This window comes from Microtus ochrogaster, chromosome 22, assembly GCF_000317375.1.
Source record: "Microtus ochrogaster isolate Prairie Vole_2 chromosome 22, MicOch1.0, whole genome shotgun sequence".
NCBI lineage: Eukaryota > Metazoa > Chordata > Mammalia > Rodentia > Cricetidae > Microtus > Microtus ochrogaster.
Genome location: NC_022023.1, coordinates 976,803 through 993,585, shown reverse-complemented (window position 1 = coordinate 993,585; position 16,783 = coordinate 976,803). Strand labels below are relative to the sequence as shown.

Below are 16,783 nucleotides of genomic sequence, written 5' to 3'. Positions count from 1 at the left end.
CTTCTCTCGTTACCCCTGCTGCCTTCAGCCCATCTTAGGCTCTCTCCTTCCTTCCTCTTCCTTGCTCCGTGTGAACGTCTTTTGGTTTTTGTTGTTGGTTTTGGTTTTGGGTTTTTCTGAGACAGGGTTTCTCCATGTAGCCCTGACTGTCCTAGAATGCACTCCTGTAGACCAGGCTGATCTCGAACTCAGAGATCCGCCTGCCTCTGCTTTCCGAGCGCTAGGATTAAAGGCGTGCGCCATCACTGGCCTGTGTGCACTTCTGTTTTCTTTCTCTTCCTCTCCTCCTCTCCTCCCCCAAACACAAGTTCCCTCAGTCCTGCCGTGACCCTCCCGTCTGGTACCTCCCTTTTCCAGATGGTGCTGGTAGTCATCCTGGCCTCCACGGTGGTGGCCGTGTCAGCCGTGGCTCAGCTGTGGGAAGGCGAATGGGAGGTGCTGCTGATCTCTCTGCAGGTGAGTGAGGCGGGTTAGGAACAGGGACGTTGCTTCCCCAGGACCCTTGCAAGGGGCAGCGCCTTCTCCACTCTTTGTTTCTCCACACCAAGGCTCAGCGAGGAGCAGGGAGGGGTTTCCCCATAGCAGAATTCCCAGAGTCCTCCCTCAGCCGACAAATGCAGACAGGATTGCCTGTCTTGTAGGGAGAGACAGTCAGCAGCATGCTGGTGGCCTGAGAGTCTGGACCTGTCTTTGAGTCCCCGGTCCCTCCTGCCTCTCCTCACACACAGGGCACAGCGCCGTTCCTGCACATAGGGGCCCTGATGGCCATCACTGCCCTCTCCTGGATTGTAGCAGGACAGTTCGCCCGTGCGGAGCGGTCCTGTGAGTATGCCCTGAAGAGGGTCCCCCCCATCCTGACCTTCACAAACACCAAGGCCTGTTTAGGTTGTCCCTACTGGGACGCTACCTGGGTGGCCTGGGCATGAGGTGAGGCCTTTGTGCTCAGCATGGGGGCCAGCTCTATATGGTTCATAGACGCTCCCGAAAGTGGCTCCAGATTCCTCCACCAGGTCCCCATGTCTGTGGGTACACGTGTGCATACGTCGTAGATGGGGTTCACTTCCTCTCAAGAGCTTCAAGTTCTGCATTCCAGTCTGGCCAACTAGGCCTGGTTGGGGCTGGTGAGGGTTGCACAGGTGACTCACCGGAAGTCCCCACCGCCTGTGTCTGCAGCCTCTCAGGTCACCGTCCTTTGTACCTTCTTTGCCGTGGTCTTCACCCTCTACCTGATCCCCCTCACCATCTCTTCTCCCTGCATCATGGAGAAAAAGGACCTGGGTCCCAAGCCGGCCCTCATCGGCCATCGGGGCGCTCCCATGGTGAGTGCCCCCAAAGGGTGGGACTGGGCAGCAGCCATTGCAGGGGAGGATCCTGTGGGGGATGAATGCAATGTCTGTGATCACAGAGCAAGAGGGCTGCATGATGCCCCCTCGAGAGTGTGTGGGAAGGGCTAAGGAGAAGGCTTGGGACCCTGAGTGGGCGTGGATCCCGAAGAGATCCCAAAAGGCTTCTGCTAGAAAAGTCAAATGTGTCAGCCTGGTCTACAAGAGCTAGTTTCCAGGATGGGTTCCAAAGCTCCAGAGAAACCTCCATCTCAAAAAAAAAGAAAAAAAAAAGAAAAATGAAAAAGGAAAGTCAGGTACTTATCAGAAGTCTTAGAGACACCAGAGGGTTTTAGCCTCTCACCTTACACTGCCAGCCCTTGGCCTACGGAGCCCAGAAGAGCTGTAAGCAAGTGACCTTGGGGCTAAGGCCAGGTCTGAGACAGAAGATCCCAGTTCTAAACTACTTAAGGGAAGACAGTTGACTCAAGAGGGAGGAAGGGACAAAGTCCAGATCAGTGCCGGGACGCACCACTGAGGTGCCAAGCGCCCCATAGGAGAATTGAGATAGACAGAGTCTTCAGAGTCATGGTGGTTCCTGGGGCTTGCAATAGAGGCATGGCTTCACCATCTCAGCGTTCCAGGGTAGAGTCAGGACTCCAGGCAGCTGGGCTCAATACGTGAGTTCTAGGTTCAGGGAGGAGACCCCAGCTCAGTGTATAATAAGGTGGAGGGCAATAGAAGAAGATACCAGCATCAACCTCTGGCCACTACACACTCATGCGTACACATATATACACACACACACACACACATACACACACACACACACACACACCACAAAACCTGTCTGCTGGGTCTGCAACCCCACCTAAAAGCCCTCCCGTGGTTCAGACATTGTTTCCTAGAAACACTCAGAGCCTGTGCTTCTGATCTGGACCCTCCCATTGAACCCCATGCTGGCGCTGAGCCTGGTACCTCCTAGGGATAGCCAATGGAATCTGACCAGAGATTCACATAACTATAATACCCCCATCAAATTAACAGTTTTTAAAGTACTTATTTTCATTTTTATGTGAATTGTTGTTTTGCCTGAAAAGGGTGTCAGATCCCCTAGGACCGGATGGAATTGTGTGTTGTGGGGGTCACCAGCCCCTTTGAGCCCCAGTTTGGGCCATTGCTAACTGTGAAGAGAAGTTAAAACCCAACCTTCCCAGGTGGGTCCAGCCCCTGCAGGACAGGGGAAGAGGAAGCAAGGCAGTCTCAGTACAAAAAGAAAATTAAGATATACACCAAGTGGAAAAATACTACGCTGTACCATGTGACGGTGACTCCATTACCACCTTCCATGCGTTATGACAGCGTGCTGTTCCTGCCTCTCTGGTCTCCTGTTTTTGTTTTTTTGTTTTTCTGCTGTAGTGAGGCAAACCCTAGATATCAGACTGGATCATCTATATATGCTTTAGGGTGTATCTCCAACACAAAAGGACTTTCTGTTTTGGTTTGATCTACTTGTTTGAGACAAGCTGGGTTTAAACTACTACCAATCTCCCTGCCTCTGCCTCCCGAGTGCTGGGATTACAGGTGTAAGCCACCATGCCCAGAATATAAGTACTTAAAGACAAACAGCAGGCTGGGGCGGAATGGCTCTGCAGTTTGGAAAAGCAGTTGTCGTGAAAGCCTGGCATCTGAGTTCAACCCCTGGAACCCACATAAAGATAGAAGAAGAGGGCTCACTCTATAAAGCTGTCCTGTGACTTCTACATGTACACACTGGCGTGTGCATGCACACACATGTACACACATACACACACACATATACATTTACATAATGAAAACACCCCCACCAAATTAGCAATTTTTTTTTTTGGTTTTTCGAGACAGGGTTTCTCAGTGGTTTTGGAGCCTGTCCTGGAACTAGCTCTTGTAAACCAGGCTGGTCTCGAACTCACAGAGATCCGCCTGCCTCTGCCTCCCAAGCGCTGGGATTAAAGGCGTGCACCACCATCGCCCGGCCAAATTAGCAATTTTTAAAGTACTTATTTTCATTTTTATGTGTATGGTTGTTTTTGTATAATGAGAGCTATAACACCCCACCAAATTAACAATTTTTAAAGTATTTCCATTTTTATGTGTATGTTTGTTTTGTCTGAAAAGGGTGTCGGATCCCCTGGGACTGGACGGGATTGTGTGTGATCTGCCACGTGGGTGCTGGGAATCAAACCAAGTCCTCTGGAAGAGCAACTGTCAGGAATTGCAGCGCTCTTAACTTCAGAGCCATCTCTCCAGCCCCAGATTAGCAATTATTTAACATGACTTAATATCATAGTTTAGTTTTTCCTTTATTGTCTCCCAAAATATCTTTTTGTAGTACAGATTTCTTCAAATCAGGCTCTAGATGACATCACACAAGCCATCTGCTTGACACATGTCTCCACGGTGCCTCTTCCTCTGTGACACCCCTTCTTCTTTCTGCTATTTATCTGTTGACAGAGCTATCACTAGACAGCCTCCCAAGCTGTGCATTTGGCTGCTTGCATCCTTGTGGTGGCTTGCTTATTTTGTCTGTTGTTTCATTTTGGAGACGGGCGCTCAGGGAGCAGCCCAGAATAGCCTGGAACTCACAAACCTCTGTCTCACCTTCCTGAGTGCTGAGGTTACTGGTGTGTGCCACCATGCCTGGTTGCGGGGGGAGGGGGGTCTTCATTTTGTGCTTTTATTTATTTTTTTTATTTATTTATTTATTTATTTATTTATTTATTTATTTATTTATTTTGATTTTTCGAGACAGGGTTTCTCCGTAGCTTTTGGTTCCTGTCCTGGAACTAGCTCTTGTAGACCAGGCTGGCCTCGAACTCCCAGAGATCCGCCTGCCTCTGCCTCCCGAGTGCTGGGATTAAAGGCGTGCGCCACCACCACCCGGCTGCTTTTATTTTTATTTATTATCATGATGCATATTTGCAGGTCGGGGTCTTATCCTCACATAATACATTATTCTCACATCAAAGTGGTTCGTCTATTACCTCAAAAATGGCGACACCGTGTTAGGAACGTTCACAAGTCATCATCTCCTCTGCCTGTTTCAAACTACACAGGAAGTTATCAGCCAGTGCCCTCCCCCTCCATATCACAGTGAATGACTGTCCAGGCGCACGAAGTGTGTGTTCATGTGGTCTTCTCAAAAGATTGCCTGTCTTTAGAGCGGCCCAGTCTAAATTCAGTCTCTGGTTTGGTGCTGACCCCTAGTGGTCGGAAGAGGCATGGCGATTTATTCAGCATGGACTCGGAAAAAGACTTTGTCTCTCCCCAGCTAAATGCCCTCAGAGAACATTGAGCCCACATCCCCAGTAGGCAGAAGACGGGGTGGGTCCTTAGGAGGGAGAATTGCAGGTTGCAAGGCAGAAGGTTGCAATGCAGTGTCATGCAGTATGGTATCTGGAACTGATCTGGGTGATTAGGGTTGCAGGCTATTAAGTTGGGCATCAAGCATGTCTGGGTTTTAGTCTATGTATCAGTGTATAGATGGAGAGAATATTATCATTCCTGAATGAATGAAGAAACTCCTCACACCACAGAAACCCCATCTCTTCTCCTTCCCCTGTCCCTGCATCTTTACCAGGACTGGGCTCTGAGATTAATCCAGAAGGAACTAGGCACTCTGTCTCTGTCTGCCCGAGACTGCCACAGGGCCACAGGTCTGTGCAAAAGGCCATTTGCTTTCAGAGTCTTGCTCAGTGCCTGCGATGCAGCAAGGGTAACGTGGTCAGAGTTACTGCTTGTAGTACCGCTATGTCTGGGTTTCACATGGTCTGTGCTCAGCACACTGCGCCTGTGTCCCCAGGTCCCCTGGAACGCACACATATCCTAACAAAGCTGTGTGGGTACCAGGGTTCCCACTCCCACAGCAAATGAGCCAGGTGGGAAACAGACCTCCCAGCAGTGATGACCACCCACTGGCTGGGGAGGGGTCATTAGGGTCCCTAACTCTGTCCTCACCACCATTTCCTCTCCAGCTGGCTCCAGAACACACACTGATGTCCTTCCGGAAGGCCCTGGAGCAGAAGCTGTATGGGCTGCAAGCTGACGTCACCATCAGGTTGGCATTGCAGAGAAGGACAGTGGCAACCCCTCCTTCCCTTCCCACAGCATCTGCATTTGGGTCTCTGGGTAAAACCTCCTGTCCCTGCCTTAGCGATGAGGGGGCAGAGGCTTGAGTGAACCACAACAGTCTGGCAACAAATGAGTTTGGTGCCAGACTTCAGAATATAAAGAACAAACTCCTATCCGGGTCAGGTTTAGGTGTGGGGACCTGAAGCCCTGCCATAGACACATTAGAAAAAGAATTAGATCTGTGTTTCTCTGCCAGGCAGAGTGCAAACACTTGGCTAGGTGAAGCAAGGTACAGAGAATACAATGACAGTAATGCTGGCTACGAGACCATACAGAAGCCGGGCAGTGGTGACCCACACCTTTAATCCCAGCACTCGAGAGGCAGAGGCAGGTGGATTTCTGTGAGTTCGAAGCCAGCGTGGTCTGTAGATCTGTACATCGAGTTCCAGGACGGCCAGAGCTAAGTGGAGAAACCCTGTCTCAAAAAAAAAAAAAACAAAGCAAAAAGAGCCCATACAGAAGTGATGTGCACATTTCCATCCATAGAAACAACGTATGTGTTTGTTTAAATGACGGGGAAACCCACACCGACCTATCTCCTTACCCCCTGAGGAGAGGAGAAGGTAGGGCCACCAAATACACACAGGTGTACAACAAACAGTTACACCATGTATGTGAAGTCACCACTCCCAGAGTGGACAGCATAGATTGTATGCATCATACCTCTCTGGCAGGACAGATACAATGCCTTGGGGAGCGGGAAGCATGGTGCCCTATGTTGTCCCACACTATGGCATTCTGTGAACTGTGTCCAGCCCTAGTGGGACGATGAGGATGAGGGAAGTAAACTTTGTCAAGGGGACCTGTGCTGGCGCTGTCATCGATACAGCACTGGGAGGGCTTGGTTTGAGGCCAGGTCTCACCACTTAGTGGCCACAGACCTTGAGATAAGTGTTTCCTGCTTAGCCTCCGTTTCCCCCATTATCAAGAGAGGCAGTACTTACCTTCTAACATTGCTACAAGGAACAGACCCACTCTCCCTCAACTGTCTTCCCCACTCGACCTTCACGGAGAGTCTAAGGACTGGTCCCTGAACCTTTGGAGGTTCCCACTGGTCCAGTACTGTCCCCCACAAAGGCGAGGACTCTGTAGCTGATGTGGGAACAGGATGGCTGTGTTCTTTGAGGGTAGGGAGAAGGGAGGTCTGCGATTGGGGGCAGGTGGGCACCCTGCATGGGTAGTGACAGTGACTCTCTCCTGCAGCCTGGATGGTGTGCCCTTTCTCCTGCATGACACCACCCTGAGGCGGACCACCAACGTGGAGCAGGTGTTTCCAGAGCTGGCCCGGAGGCCTGCTGCCATGCTCAACTGGACTGTCCTACAGAGGCTCAACGCTGGCCAGTGGTTCCTCAAGGTCTGCCTGTACCTGGGCCTTGCCTAGGCGTGGGAAACATGGAAGGCTCCTAAAGAAGGAGGCAGGTGGCCATCAGCTCAGATGACCCTAGCTAGGCTAGCCGGCAATCCCCTCTGGGCTCTTGCATCCAGACCCTGTGACTATCACTGCTTGTTAAGGGGTTTCTGGTTCTGTTGGCTTCCCCTCTCAAGGATGCTGATCCTTAATTGTTGAAGCCCTTTCTCTAGGGCTAGGGGTGTAACTCGGTTGGTGAGTGCATGCCTAGCATGGACCAAGCCCTGGGTTCAATCAGCAGCTCATAAACTTGGTAGGGTAGCGTCACCCCAGCACTAGAAATGGAGGCAAAAATGATCAGGAGTTCAAGGCCATCCTTGGCTACATAATGGACTCAAGACCACACTGGACTGACTCCAAGCCAAGGGTTCTCATAGGAAGCAGGTGGGACCATTGAGAAGGTTAGGCATTCCTCAGACCCCTACTGGGCGACAGCCATCAATCTCCAACATACCAACAGTGACTGGCCGTCCTGGTTCTCCATGCTTTATCGCCAGGAAGGTGTTTGAAAGCTCCAAAGGGCTGGTGACAGCCGTGTGTGTCCCTGTCTCTGCCAGACTGACCCCTTCTGGACAGCCAGCTCCCTATCACCCTCAGACCACAGGGAGATCCAGAATCAGTCCATCTGCAGCCTGGCAGAGCTCCTGGAACTCGCCAAGGGAAATGCCACACTGCTGCTCAACCTGCGAGACCCGCCCCGTGATCACCCGTACCGTGGCAGCTTCCTCAACATCACGCTGGAGGCCGTGTTGCATTCAGGATTCCCACAGCACCAGGTGAAGCCCTGTCCGTGACACTGGCTTAGCCCCCTGCACCATGATAGACCTACCTGCCCCTCTCCAAACCTCAGCTTCCCTGTTTGTAAAATAGGGCTGTGTGCACCTTGTTTTCCTGACTGGTCCATTCTGGGGACAGGAAAGAGTCCCAACAAGTGCTTTCAATCGCTCAGAGGAGAGTGGGTTCCCTGTTACGTCTGTGGAATTTGTCCCAAGTCACTGAGGCGTGACACTTTGGGATCCTGAGGTCCCTCTGTGACGCATAGTTCTCTAGATGCTGTTGACTGTGGTCAGGGTGGAGGGTGAGGTTGCTCATCTTGTCTTGACCAGGGAAGCTGATTGAGTTGTTCACTGTGGGCTTTGTTACTGTAGATAGGACTCTCTTTGACCCTTGAGGGATCTAGGAGGACTAGGGCCCTCACCCCAAGTCTGGAAATGAGAGGCCTGACCACCCTGTCTCCGACCGGCAGGTCATGTGGCTGCCTAACAGGCAGAGGCCTCTAGTACGGAAGATGGCTCCCGGCTTCCAGCAGACATCCGGGTCTAAAGAAGCCATCGCCAGTCTACGGAGAGGTCACATCCAGAAACTGAACCTTCGCTACACTCAGGTGTCCCACCAGGAGCTCAGGTGCCTGCCCTGCGTCACCCCAGGTGCCCCTGGAGGAGGGACTGTGTATCCCCCAGTTTGATCCTCCACCTAGCACGTGTGGGCACAGGGTAGAACACACAGGGGCAGACTGTGTCCTGTGAGCATGGACACAGACACCTCATCCTCCTGGGTGACCGTGAGGGGGACAGTCTGTTAGGGGTGCTCTCCCAGCTCAGGCAGCAAGGCAGCTGACCAGCCTCTGCCCCCCTGCCCAGGGACTATGCATCCTGGAACCTGAGTGTGAACCTCTACACCGTCAACGCACCGTGGCTCTTCTCCCTGCTGTGGTGTGCCGGGGTTCCATCTGTCACTTCTGACAACACCCATACCCTTTCTCGGGTGCCTTCTCCACTCTGGATCATGGTGAGTTGAAGATTGTGGGGCCTGAGGGCACCTAGGGCTATCTGTCACTACAAGGGTTCTCCCCCTGTGATGGTGGCGTTCATGGTATATCGGGGTGAGAGGGCAGCTATAGGCTAAAGCAGAATGGAATTGTCACAACCTCTGAGGTCTGCATTGAAGGCTGGGGACCCTGGGCCTGACCCATGGGAAGATCACATTGCCCAGCAACCAACACTCAAGAAGTTGACATCTCCCTGAGTCATGGGCTGCTTGTTAGATTCGGTTCTAAAGGGAAGTTGTTCTACAAAGAGGCTGTGGACAGGCCAGGTCTACTCAAAGGAACATGAGAAGTATGTGGGGGTCAGTCATGGAGCTCCTGAGGCCAGTTGAGCTCCTGTCCCTGGCCTGGAGATAACCCCAGGAGCGAGGCAGAAGCTCCCCTGCCCTGTCCCTGAGGATGCAAAGACAGGGAGGGCTTCATAGCTAAGAGGGCTGTAGTGTTGGTGAGTCAGAGCTAGGTGACAGGTGGTAAAAAGAGGTGTGGGCAAGGCCTGAAGAGGGCCTCAGTCATGGACAGGAAGCTATGGAGGCCTGGGCTGTGGGCTTTAGACTAATTGACTCATCGGGACCCCTGCCAAGCCAGAAAGAGCCCACTTTGCAGTTCTTACCTGTCCATGGTACTTAAATACCTCCAACACTCTAAGGTGACATGAAATAGCACACAGGCAGGTTGCGGAAGTGTGCGTGTTAGAGATTTCAGGAGTTGATGGACTTCAAAAAGTGCCCCTCTGCCGGGCGGTGGTGACACACACCTTTAATCCCAGCACTCGGGAGGCAGAGGCAGGCGGATCTCTGTGAGTTCGAGGCCAGCCTGGTCTACAAGAGCTAGCTCCAGAACAGGCTCCAAACCTACAGAGAAACCCTGTCTCTAAAAAGAAAAAGAAAAAAGTGCCCCTCATCTGTCTGAGGCTGAGGGTGCTGAGGGGACACACAGGGGCCTTTGTTTTCTCCAGGCCCTGTGATCAACGTCCTCCTACCCCACACGGGCGCCCCTTACCTATTTGTAAGGTCATAGCTCCACTGCCAGGCACATGACACCTTACCTGCAAATAAAGGAACCATTGGTTTTGTTTCTTTTTTTTTTTTTAAATCATTCGTCTCTTGCTTTGAGCTCCTGTAAGCTTACACACACTCGAGACTCAACACACCTCGTATACCCTGAATACACCACACACACACACACACACACACACACACACACACACACACGTAGAACAACATGCCCAGAGTCCACACTTACAAAATAAAATATTGAGGAACCTCAAGCTCCTCCCCCGGCCCTCCTCCCACGGTCTAGATGAGCTCTGACTGGAGGCTGGTCTTGGGTCCTCTCTCCACAGCCCCCAGACGAGTACTGCCTCATGTGGGTCACTGCCGACCTGATCTCCTTCAGCCTCATCGTTGGCATCTTTGTTCTCCAGAAGTGAGTAGACCCCAACATGTCCATAGCCAGCCTATCCTCAACGAGGCCCAGGCCCCGCCCTCAGCACGAGCTGGATGGCTTATAGGATGAGCACCCAGCTCAGGGGCTCAGAGCCAAACCTTTCCCCGATCTGCTGTGTGGTATCTGCTCTGTGGTATCATCTGGTGGACGCTGCTCCCTCCGTGGCCGGTCTGCCCGCTGTCAGCCAGGACATGGGTTCGAACCTAGGAGGACCGAGTGCTATTCAGCCGGCTGGAACCCCCCCATACCCCTAAGACAGTTGGCATGTGATTGCCATGGGTGGAATGGGTTGTGGGGGAGGGGACGATGTTGGGCCAGCCTGGGGCCCTAGGCAACCAGGCACCAAGGGGCTGGGGTTGGCTCTTGACTGACGTTCTCTCTCTGTCCCACCCTGCTCTGATGGCGCATGTCCCTCCTCTCTCCCCTCCCCCTCTCTGCTGCACTCTGGCAATCTCACAGCTATCACTTGATCAGGTAATTCTGGTGTGTTCCCCTCCTGCTCCTCTTCCCCCCCATTTCTGGCCACTCCCTTTCCAGGTCTGTCTGAAAAGCTGCTGTCGTGCCTGAAGCACTGGCCCTTTTCCACGCCCGCACCCGCCTCCTTTCTGCTCTCTCCTTTCCAGTTCCTTTTCCCCTTTGAGATGAGCCTCACTGTGGAAGCCAAGTCCTCTGACTGGTGTTCCTCCTGCCTCAGCCTCCTGCGTGCTGGGATTTCTTCTGCCCGTGCTGTACTTTTTGGTCCCTGCTGAGGGTGGGGACCAGTGTTTCCTTGGTAGGTGCTGACCCAGCTTCCCTCAGCACCCGAGTGTCTCCTCTGGGGAGAGAGAGAGTCCTCACATCCCCAAGTCCAGCACTCAGGGGGTCCTTTGCTACCTGCCCTGTGCAAAGCCCCATTTTTGTTTTTGTCTGGCTCCATTGGCTTCTGCCTCTTGGACTTCCTTTCCAGTGGCTCACCCCGTTTCTCTGCATCACCTTCTCTTTTTCACTGTCTATGGCCCACACCCTCACTCCTTTCCCCCAGGGAGACCGCCCCCCCCCCCAAGTTGCTTTCCTGTCCTGGATGTGCCTGGCTGTAGAGACCCTGGCCTGATCCTCTTCCCAGTGGGTTCTAACATTAGTTTCTAAGATGAGACCTAGGTGTTAGGGATGGTCAGGTGTCTTAGGACCTGTGTTGGGTCAGGTAGCTCTGCTGAACAGCTTCTAGGCTGGGATGCAGGAGAAGCTGGAACCTGGCCATGAGACTGAACCCTTGAAAGGAAGTTTAGCTCGTACCTCTTCTTCCCACCTGCAAAGTCCACATGCATTACCTGGTGTGGTACTGAGCCCCAGAGTTATTGTCTCCTGAGGGTCAGGGATAGCCAGAGCGAGAAGAGGGAGCCTGGGAGGTGAAGCAGGGGGAAGGAAGATCATTTCTCTACGGGCCTCATTCTTTCATTCATTGATTCAACAAACACTCATCCAACACGACAACCTACCAGGCGTTGAGGCTGGCACTGGGGGCCTAACAAGAAGCCTGAGGAACAAGCACTGCCCATGAGGATTGGCAAGGCAGCCGGCCCAGCCAAGGCACAGTGCCTTTCCCTCCTGCCTCTTGCTCCCCAACCTCCGTCTACCCGGTCCTGCCACCCTGTCTGTCCATTTCTGCTGTGCTAGCCCTGTCTAGAAACCCACAGTGAGTTTCATATGGACTCTTCACTGCCCCCAACCACCCGTCAAGGTTGCGTCTCCTGGGGAGTCGGGGGCTCTTATTTCTAGTTGGATAAATTCCATACCAAGTTCCTCTGACATCCTTGTCTGGGAACCTGTGAGGGCCAATCCTAAACAAAACCTCCCTTCGGTGTCCCCTTTGGCTCCTTCTGGCTTTTCTCAGCCCATTGCATTTGGTGGGTTTACAGGAAGCCTCTGCTGGGGTTTCCTGAGGCTGGTGTGTTCATAAAAGTGGGTTATCAGTCACATCTGCTGAGCTCACCCCACCCCGCAACTGTCCCACCCAAAGAAAGCCTGGGCATAGCTAATAAAACTGCCTGTCTGGGCCAAGATTGCTGATGAGTGAAAGGAGAAAGAAGGGCAGGAAAGCCCTGGCTGGGCCTCAGTTTCCCCATTTGTGCTGTGGGTCTCTTGCTATGGAAGCGGGCAGGGTGTCTGCTCCAGGGAGCCTGGGGAGGGACCTGATGCCCACGGGGCCGTCTCCGCAGGTGGCGCCTGGGTGGCATCCGGAGTTATAACCCAGAGCAGATCATGCTGAGCGCTGCCGTACGTCGGACCAGCCGGGATGTCAGCATCATGAAAGAGAAGCTCATCTTCTCAGGTGACAGCCTGCATGGGCCCTGGATTAGACAGTTCACATGTAACACAGAAGGGCAGGTGGACATAGCCTCTTTTCAGGCTCACACCCACGCACGCACTGAGGGACAGAAACACGTCGGACAACCCCAGATCCAGGGGCTCGGTGATAGGCTGTTTGAAGGTCCTACATTTCTCCTTAGTTCACATGTGACATCTATAAGTGACAGCTGTATTCTGTCCCCTGCTGCCAGTCCCTGCTGCTCTTCCCATGATGAAGGCAGCTGCAAAAATGTGCAAAACTGGGTATCACTGTACCTCTTGGGTGAAGAGCCAAGGCAAGGAAGTGTGCCCAGAGCTCCGTGGGGTAGCAAGGAAGGTTTGGGGTGGTGACGTAACTGGGATGTGAGGATGGCTGGAGGAGCCTGTGGAATGATCAGAGACAAGAAAGGGTGAGCTGAGTTACCTGAGGCCCTGTCTCAAAACAAAGCAAAAGCAGCTAGTGTAGAACAAGACTACAGACAGTCTACTGGACAAGGAGAGGTCCCTGCCCTTGCAGACTGTGATAGGGGCTGGATGAACCAGGCTGGCGTGAAACAGGAGGCCACAAGTCCAGCCTGGGGAATCAAGGAGGTATCTATTAGATCGACATACCAGAGATGGGGAGACAGATGTTAGGGAAAAGAGGGATCACTAGGAAGGGAAGTCACTGAACAGAGAGAAGCCTGTGTATGCAAATGCTTGTGTGTGTGCATATGCCGTGTGTGTGTGTGTGTGTGTGTGTGTGTGTGCAAATGCCTGAAAGTTAGCACTGGGTAACAAAGCACCTAAGGTTGTCATGGCTTTCTGCAGCAGGATGTTCCAGGGACCAGGACTAAGGGCCCAGGAGGGACCCAGGGGGCCCCTAAATGCAGGCTCAGTGCCCACGGGTTCATGGCTAACTGGATCCAATAATTACATCTGCCTCTTCGCGCCTCCCTCCCCTCCTGTCTCCCTGTCCTCAGAGCCCATCTTCCCTACTCACACCCTGTCTCCTCTGGTCCAACAGAGATCAGTGATGGTGTAGAGGTCTCTGATGAGCTCTCCGTGTGCTCAGACAACAGTTATGACACCTATGCCAACAGCACAGCCACTCCCGTGGACCCTCGCGGCGGTGGCAGCCGTGCCAAGACCCTCACAGACCGGGGTGGCCATTAGCTGAAGATCTGTCTGCCTGACGTGTACCTAAGGTAGCATCTAGAAGAGAGGCGCTGACAGTAACTGCGCCTGCGGGGGGAGCTGGTTCCGCAGCCTACTTGAATGCCCCAAGCTCCTTTGTCAGTTCCAGCCTCTCTTGGGGGATGACCTCTCCACTGAGGCCCAGGTGGGCCAGGATTCTAGCCTCTCAGATGCCCCTGCAGGCCTGGGGCTTTTCATCCGGGAAGCATGGTTCTAGTCTCCTGGTCCATCTCACAGCCGTCCTTGGCCTCCCAGCCTGGAAGGTTTGCCGTGTGCCCCGTGGAAGTGGAGGATGTGGCTGTGTCCCTGGGACCACTCCTGTCTATTTATCTGTCCATGCTGTGAGATGAGAGACTCTGTTCTCATCCTGCCTTTGAGGATGTGGGCTGGGCCTCACCCCTGCCTGGCAGCTCTACTCTCTACACCCATCTCAAAGCACAAGGAAGTTCATCTCAGGAGGAAAACCAGTGGCTATGGTGGAGACATGTTCCTCCCAACCAGCTTCGCTCCACCACTGGCCTCTGAGTCCCCGAGAAGTAGCTAGAGATGTCCAGAATCACAGGTTCGGGGTTGTTCTGCCTCACACCCAATTGTCCAACAGGCCCTCTGGGTCAGAAGAAGCCTTGAAGACCACATGGTCAACAGACTGATATGACCTCAGGGTCCCACAGCAGTGTCTGCAGAGCAATGGGCCACCCGGGCAAAGCGCTGTGAGCTCTGTCAAGCATGGATGTCTGGCCAGAAATGCCTACAGGAGAGGGAACCTATGGGCCAGGACAATTAAAGCTGCCGTCTTAATGTGTGCTGTCTCTGAATTGTCAGATTTGGGTTTGGGTGCTGGCCCCTGGGTTTGAGGAAGAGCCATTTCAGAGATGAAAATGAAGATGACTGAATATCCAAGCTCTTCCCTTGGTCAGTTGTGATGCTGGAGCTTCAGCATCCCTGGATTACAAAACCAATGAATGCCCCCCCCTCCGTGGGGGGCAGTATAGCAAAAAGATCATCCAAGGTCACATAGCTTTGAACAAGCAAAGCCAGGGCTACTCTGAGAATATCCACACCCTTACTTAACTCGTGCTTAAAATGTCTTGCCAGGGTGTGGTAGCACGTCCCTTTAAAACTATCTTTTTAAATTTTAAAAAATATTTATTTGTATGTACGTGTGGGTACTCTCAGAGTCCAGAAGAGTGTATTGGATCTCCTGGGTGCTGAGAACCAAACTTGGGTCCGCTAGAGGAGCAGCCAGTGCTCTTAACTTTATTGATCCATCCCTCCAGCCCCCAAGATGTCTTTCTGAAAAAATAAACTCCAGTGGACTGAAGAGATGGCTCAATAGTTAAAGAGTATTGGCTAATCCTCCAGAGGACCAGGTTTCAATACCCAACACCCACATGGTGGCTCCTAGCTGTCTGACTGGCTTCCACCACACAGTACAGTCATACACACACAGGTGAAACACCCATATACATAAAATAATGTATTTTTTGAGGCAGGGTCTCTCTACATAGTCTTGGCTGTCCTGGAATTCACTATGTAGACCAGGCTAGCATTGAACCGATATCTCCCTTCTTCTGACTCCCTAGTGCTGGGGTTAAAAGTGTGTGCTACCATACCTGGCTCAAAAACAAAATCAAAAAACTCCAACTCTGCTGGGAGTGAGGGAATGAGAGGGCATGCCCTCATGTCCAGCCTGGGAGGACAGGCCCTCACGTCCAGTCTGCAAGGGCATGACCTCACGTCCAGCCTGGGAGAGCAGAACCTCACGTCCAGCCTGGGAGGGCATGACATCATGTTCAGCCTGGGATGACAGGCCCTCACGTCAGCCTTCTGCACCTGCACCTTTTGTAACCAGCTAGGAATGTCACAGCAGGAGGTCCTAGATCTGAGACAGGCTGTAGAGCGGGGGTTAGCAAGTTCTTCAAGGTGACATGGAGGCATCTGAGCTCCTGGACCTGCAGAACAAGCCCTGAGTGCAGATGTCTTGCCTTGGTGAGGTTTGACTGTGGGTCTGGCTGAAGCAGGCTCACACCCCCTGCTTAGCATGAGAAAGGGTACCTGAGCTGGAAGTCAGCACAGTACTGGGAACACTGGTGTCCATGTCCTCTCCCACCTCACAGTTTCTGGGGCTCTGCCTTCTGCCCTCTGTGGGGAAGGTCAGGGTAGAAACAGGGAAGGTCTGTAGTTCTTGAGGCTCCCACTGAATCTGCATGGCCTTGAATGCATCCTGAAGGAAAGAAGGGAGATTAGACCCCTGCTCCATCTTGGACGAGGTCAGTGGTTCTCAATCTGTAGGTCCGAACCCCTTTGATGGTCAAACGACTCTTTCACGGGGGTTGCCTAAGACCGTCAAAAAACACAGACATTTACATTATGGGTCATAACAGTGGCAAAATTACACACACACACACACACATAGTGTTTTGAGACAGGGTTTCTCTGTAGCTTTGGAGCCTGTCCTGGAACTAGCTCTTATCGACCAGGCTGGCTTCGAACTCACAGAGATCCGCCTAGCGTCTACCTCCCGAGTGCTGGGATTGAAGGCATGTGCCACCACCACCTGGCTTAGATTATCTTTTGATTTTGTATATGTGAATGTGTGTACTGTGTGGGCCCCTGTGTGCTATTGCATGTGTGAGTAGGTTCTCTCCTTCCACCATGTGGTGCTGTTACCCGCTGAGCCATCTCACTGGCCCCACACGCCTCCAGTCACAGGACCACATGCAACACACAGAGCAGAGAGAGATCCTTGCCACATACGCATGAGCATAGGTCCACACATATGATAATACTCTCACACACACAAGTCTCTGACATGCAAATGAACAGTCACAGACACATGGGTTATGCAAAAGCTTACAATGACAGCTGTGCTGAGCAGGGATCATACATGTAGTGGTCACAAAGAGGCAGGAGGGAAACCTGGATCCGTAGCTGTGACAGCCACATTCCTGGTGCCATCCAAAGCCATGTAGTCACTCACATGTCCACATAGCCCAAGCACCCCAGGACTTCACAGTCACTGTGTTCCATGAATGTACACACATATGGGTTCTAGAACACCTACATGCTGACAACCACCCCATCAACCTGAAGCAGACACCCCATATGTAT

General features: G+C 52.6%; 1 protein-coding gene across 4 annotated transcripts in view; it reads left to right on the top strand.

Annotated features, from left to right (window-relative positions):
• The window catches only part of Gdpd5 (glycerophosphodiester phosphodiesterase domain containing 5), a 78,380-nt gene extending 63,853 nt beyond the window's left edge, over nucleotides 1-14,527 (top strand). For 3 of the 4 annotated variants that reach the window (XM_013350177.2, XM_026784384.1, XM_026784382.1), the window contains 12 exons: nucleotides 358-456; nucleotides 729-822; nucleotides 1,174-1,319; nucleotides 5,336-5,418; nucleotides 6,696-6,846; nucleotides 7,458-7,676; nucleotides 8,147-8,304; nucleotides 8,541-8,688; nucleotides 10,068-10,150; nucleotides 10,631-10,645; nucleotides 12,367-12,479; nucleotides 13,503-14,527. In XM_013350177.2, the coding sequence (XP_013205631.1) occupies nucleotides 358-456; nucleotides 729-822; nucleotides 1,174-1,319; nucleotides 5,336-5,418; nucleotides 6,696-6,846; nucleotides 7,458-7,676; nucleotides 8,147-8,304; nucleotides 8,541-8,688; nucleotides 10,068-10,150; nucleotides 10,631-10,645; nucleotides 12,367-12,479; nucleotides 13,503-13,651 (1,458 nt within the window). In that variant the 3' untranslated portion in view covers nucleotides 13,652-14,527. The remainder of the gene's footprint in view (nucleotides 1-357; nucleotides 457-728; nucleotides 823-1,173; nucleotides 1,320-5,335; nucleotides 5,419-6,695; nucleotides 6,847-7,457; nucleotides 7,677-8,146; nucleotides 8,305-8,540; nucleotides 8,689-10,067; nucleotides 10,151-10,630; nucleotides 10,646-12,366; nucleotides 12,480-13,502) is intronic. The other variant, XM_026784383.1, reaches the window with a different exon arrangement.
• The last annotated feature ends 2,256 nt before the right edge of the window (nucleotides 14,528-16,783 follow it).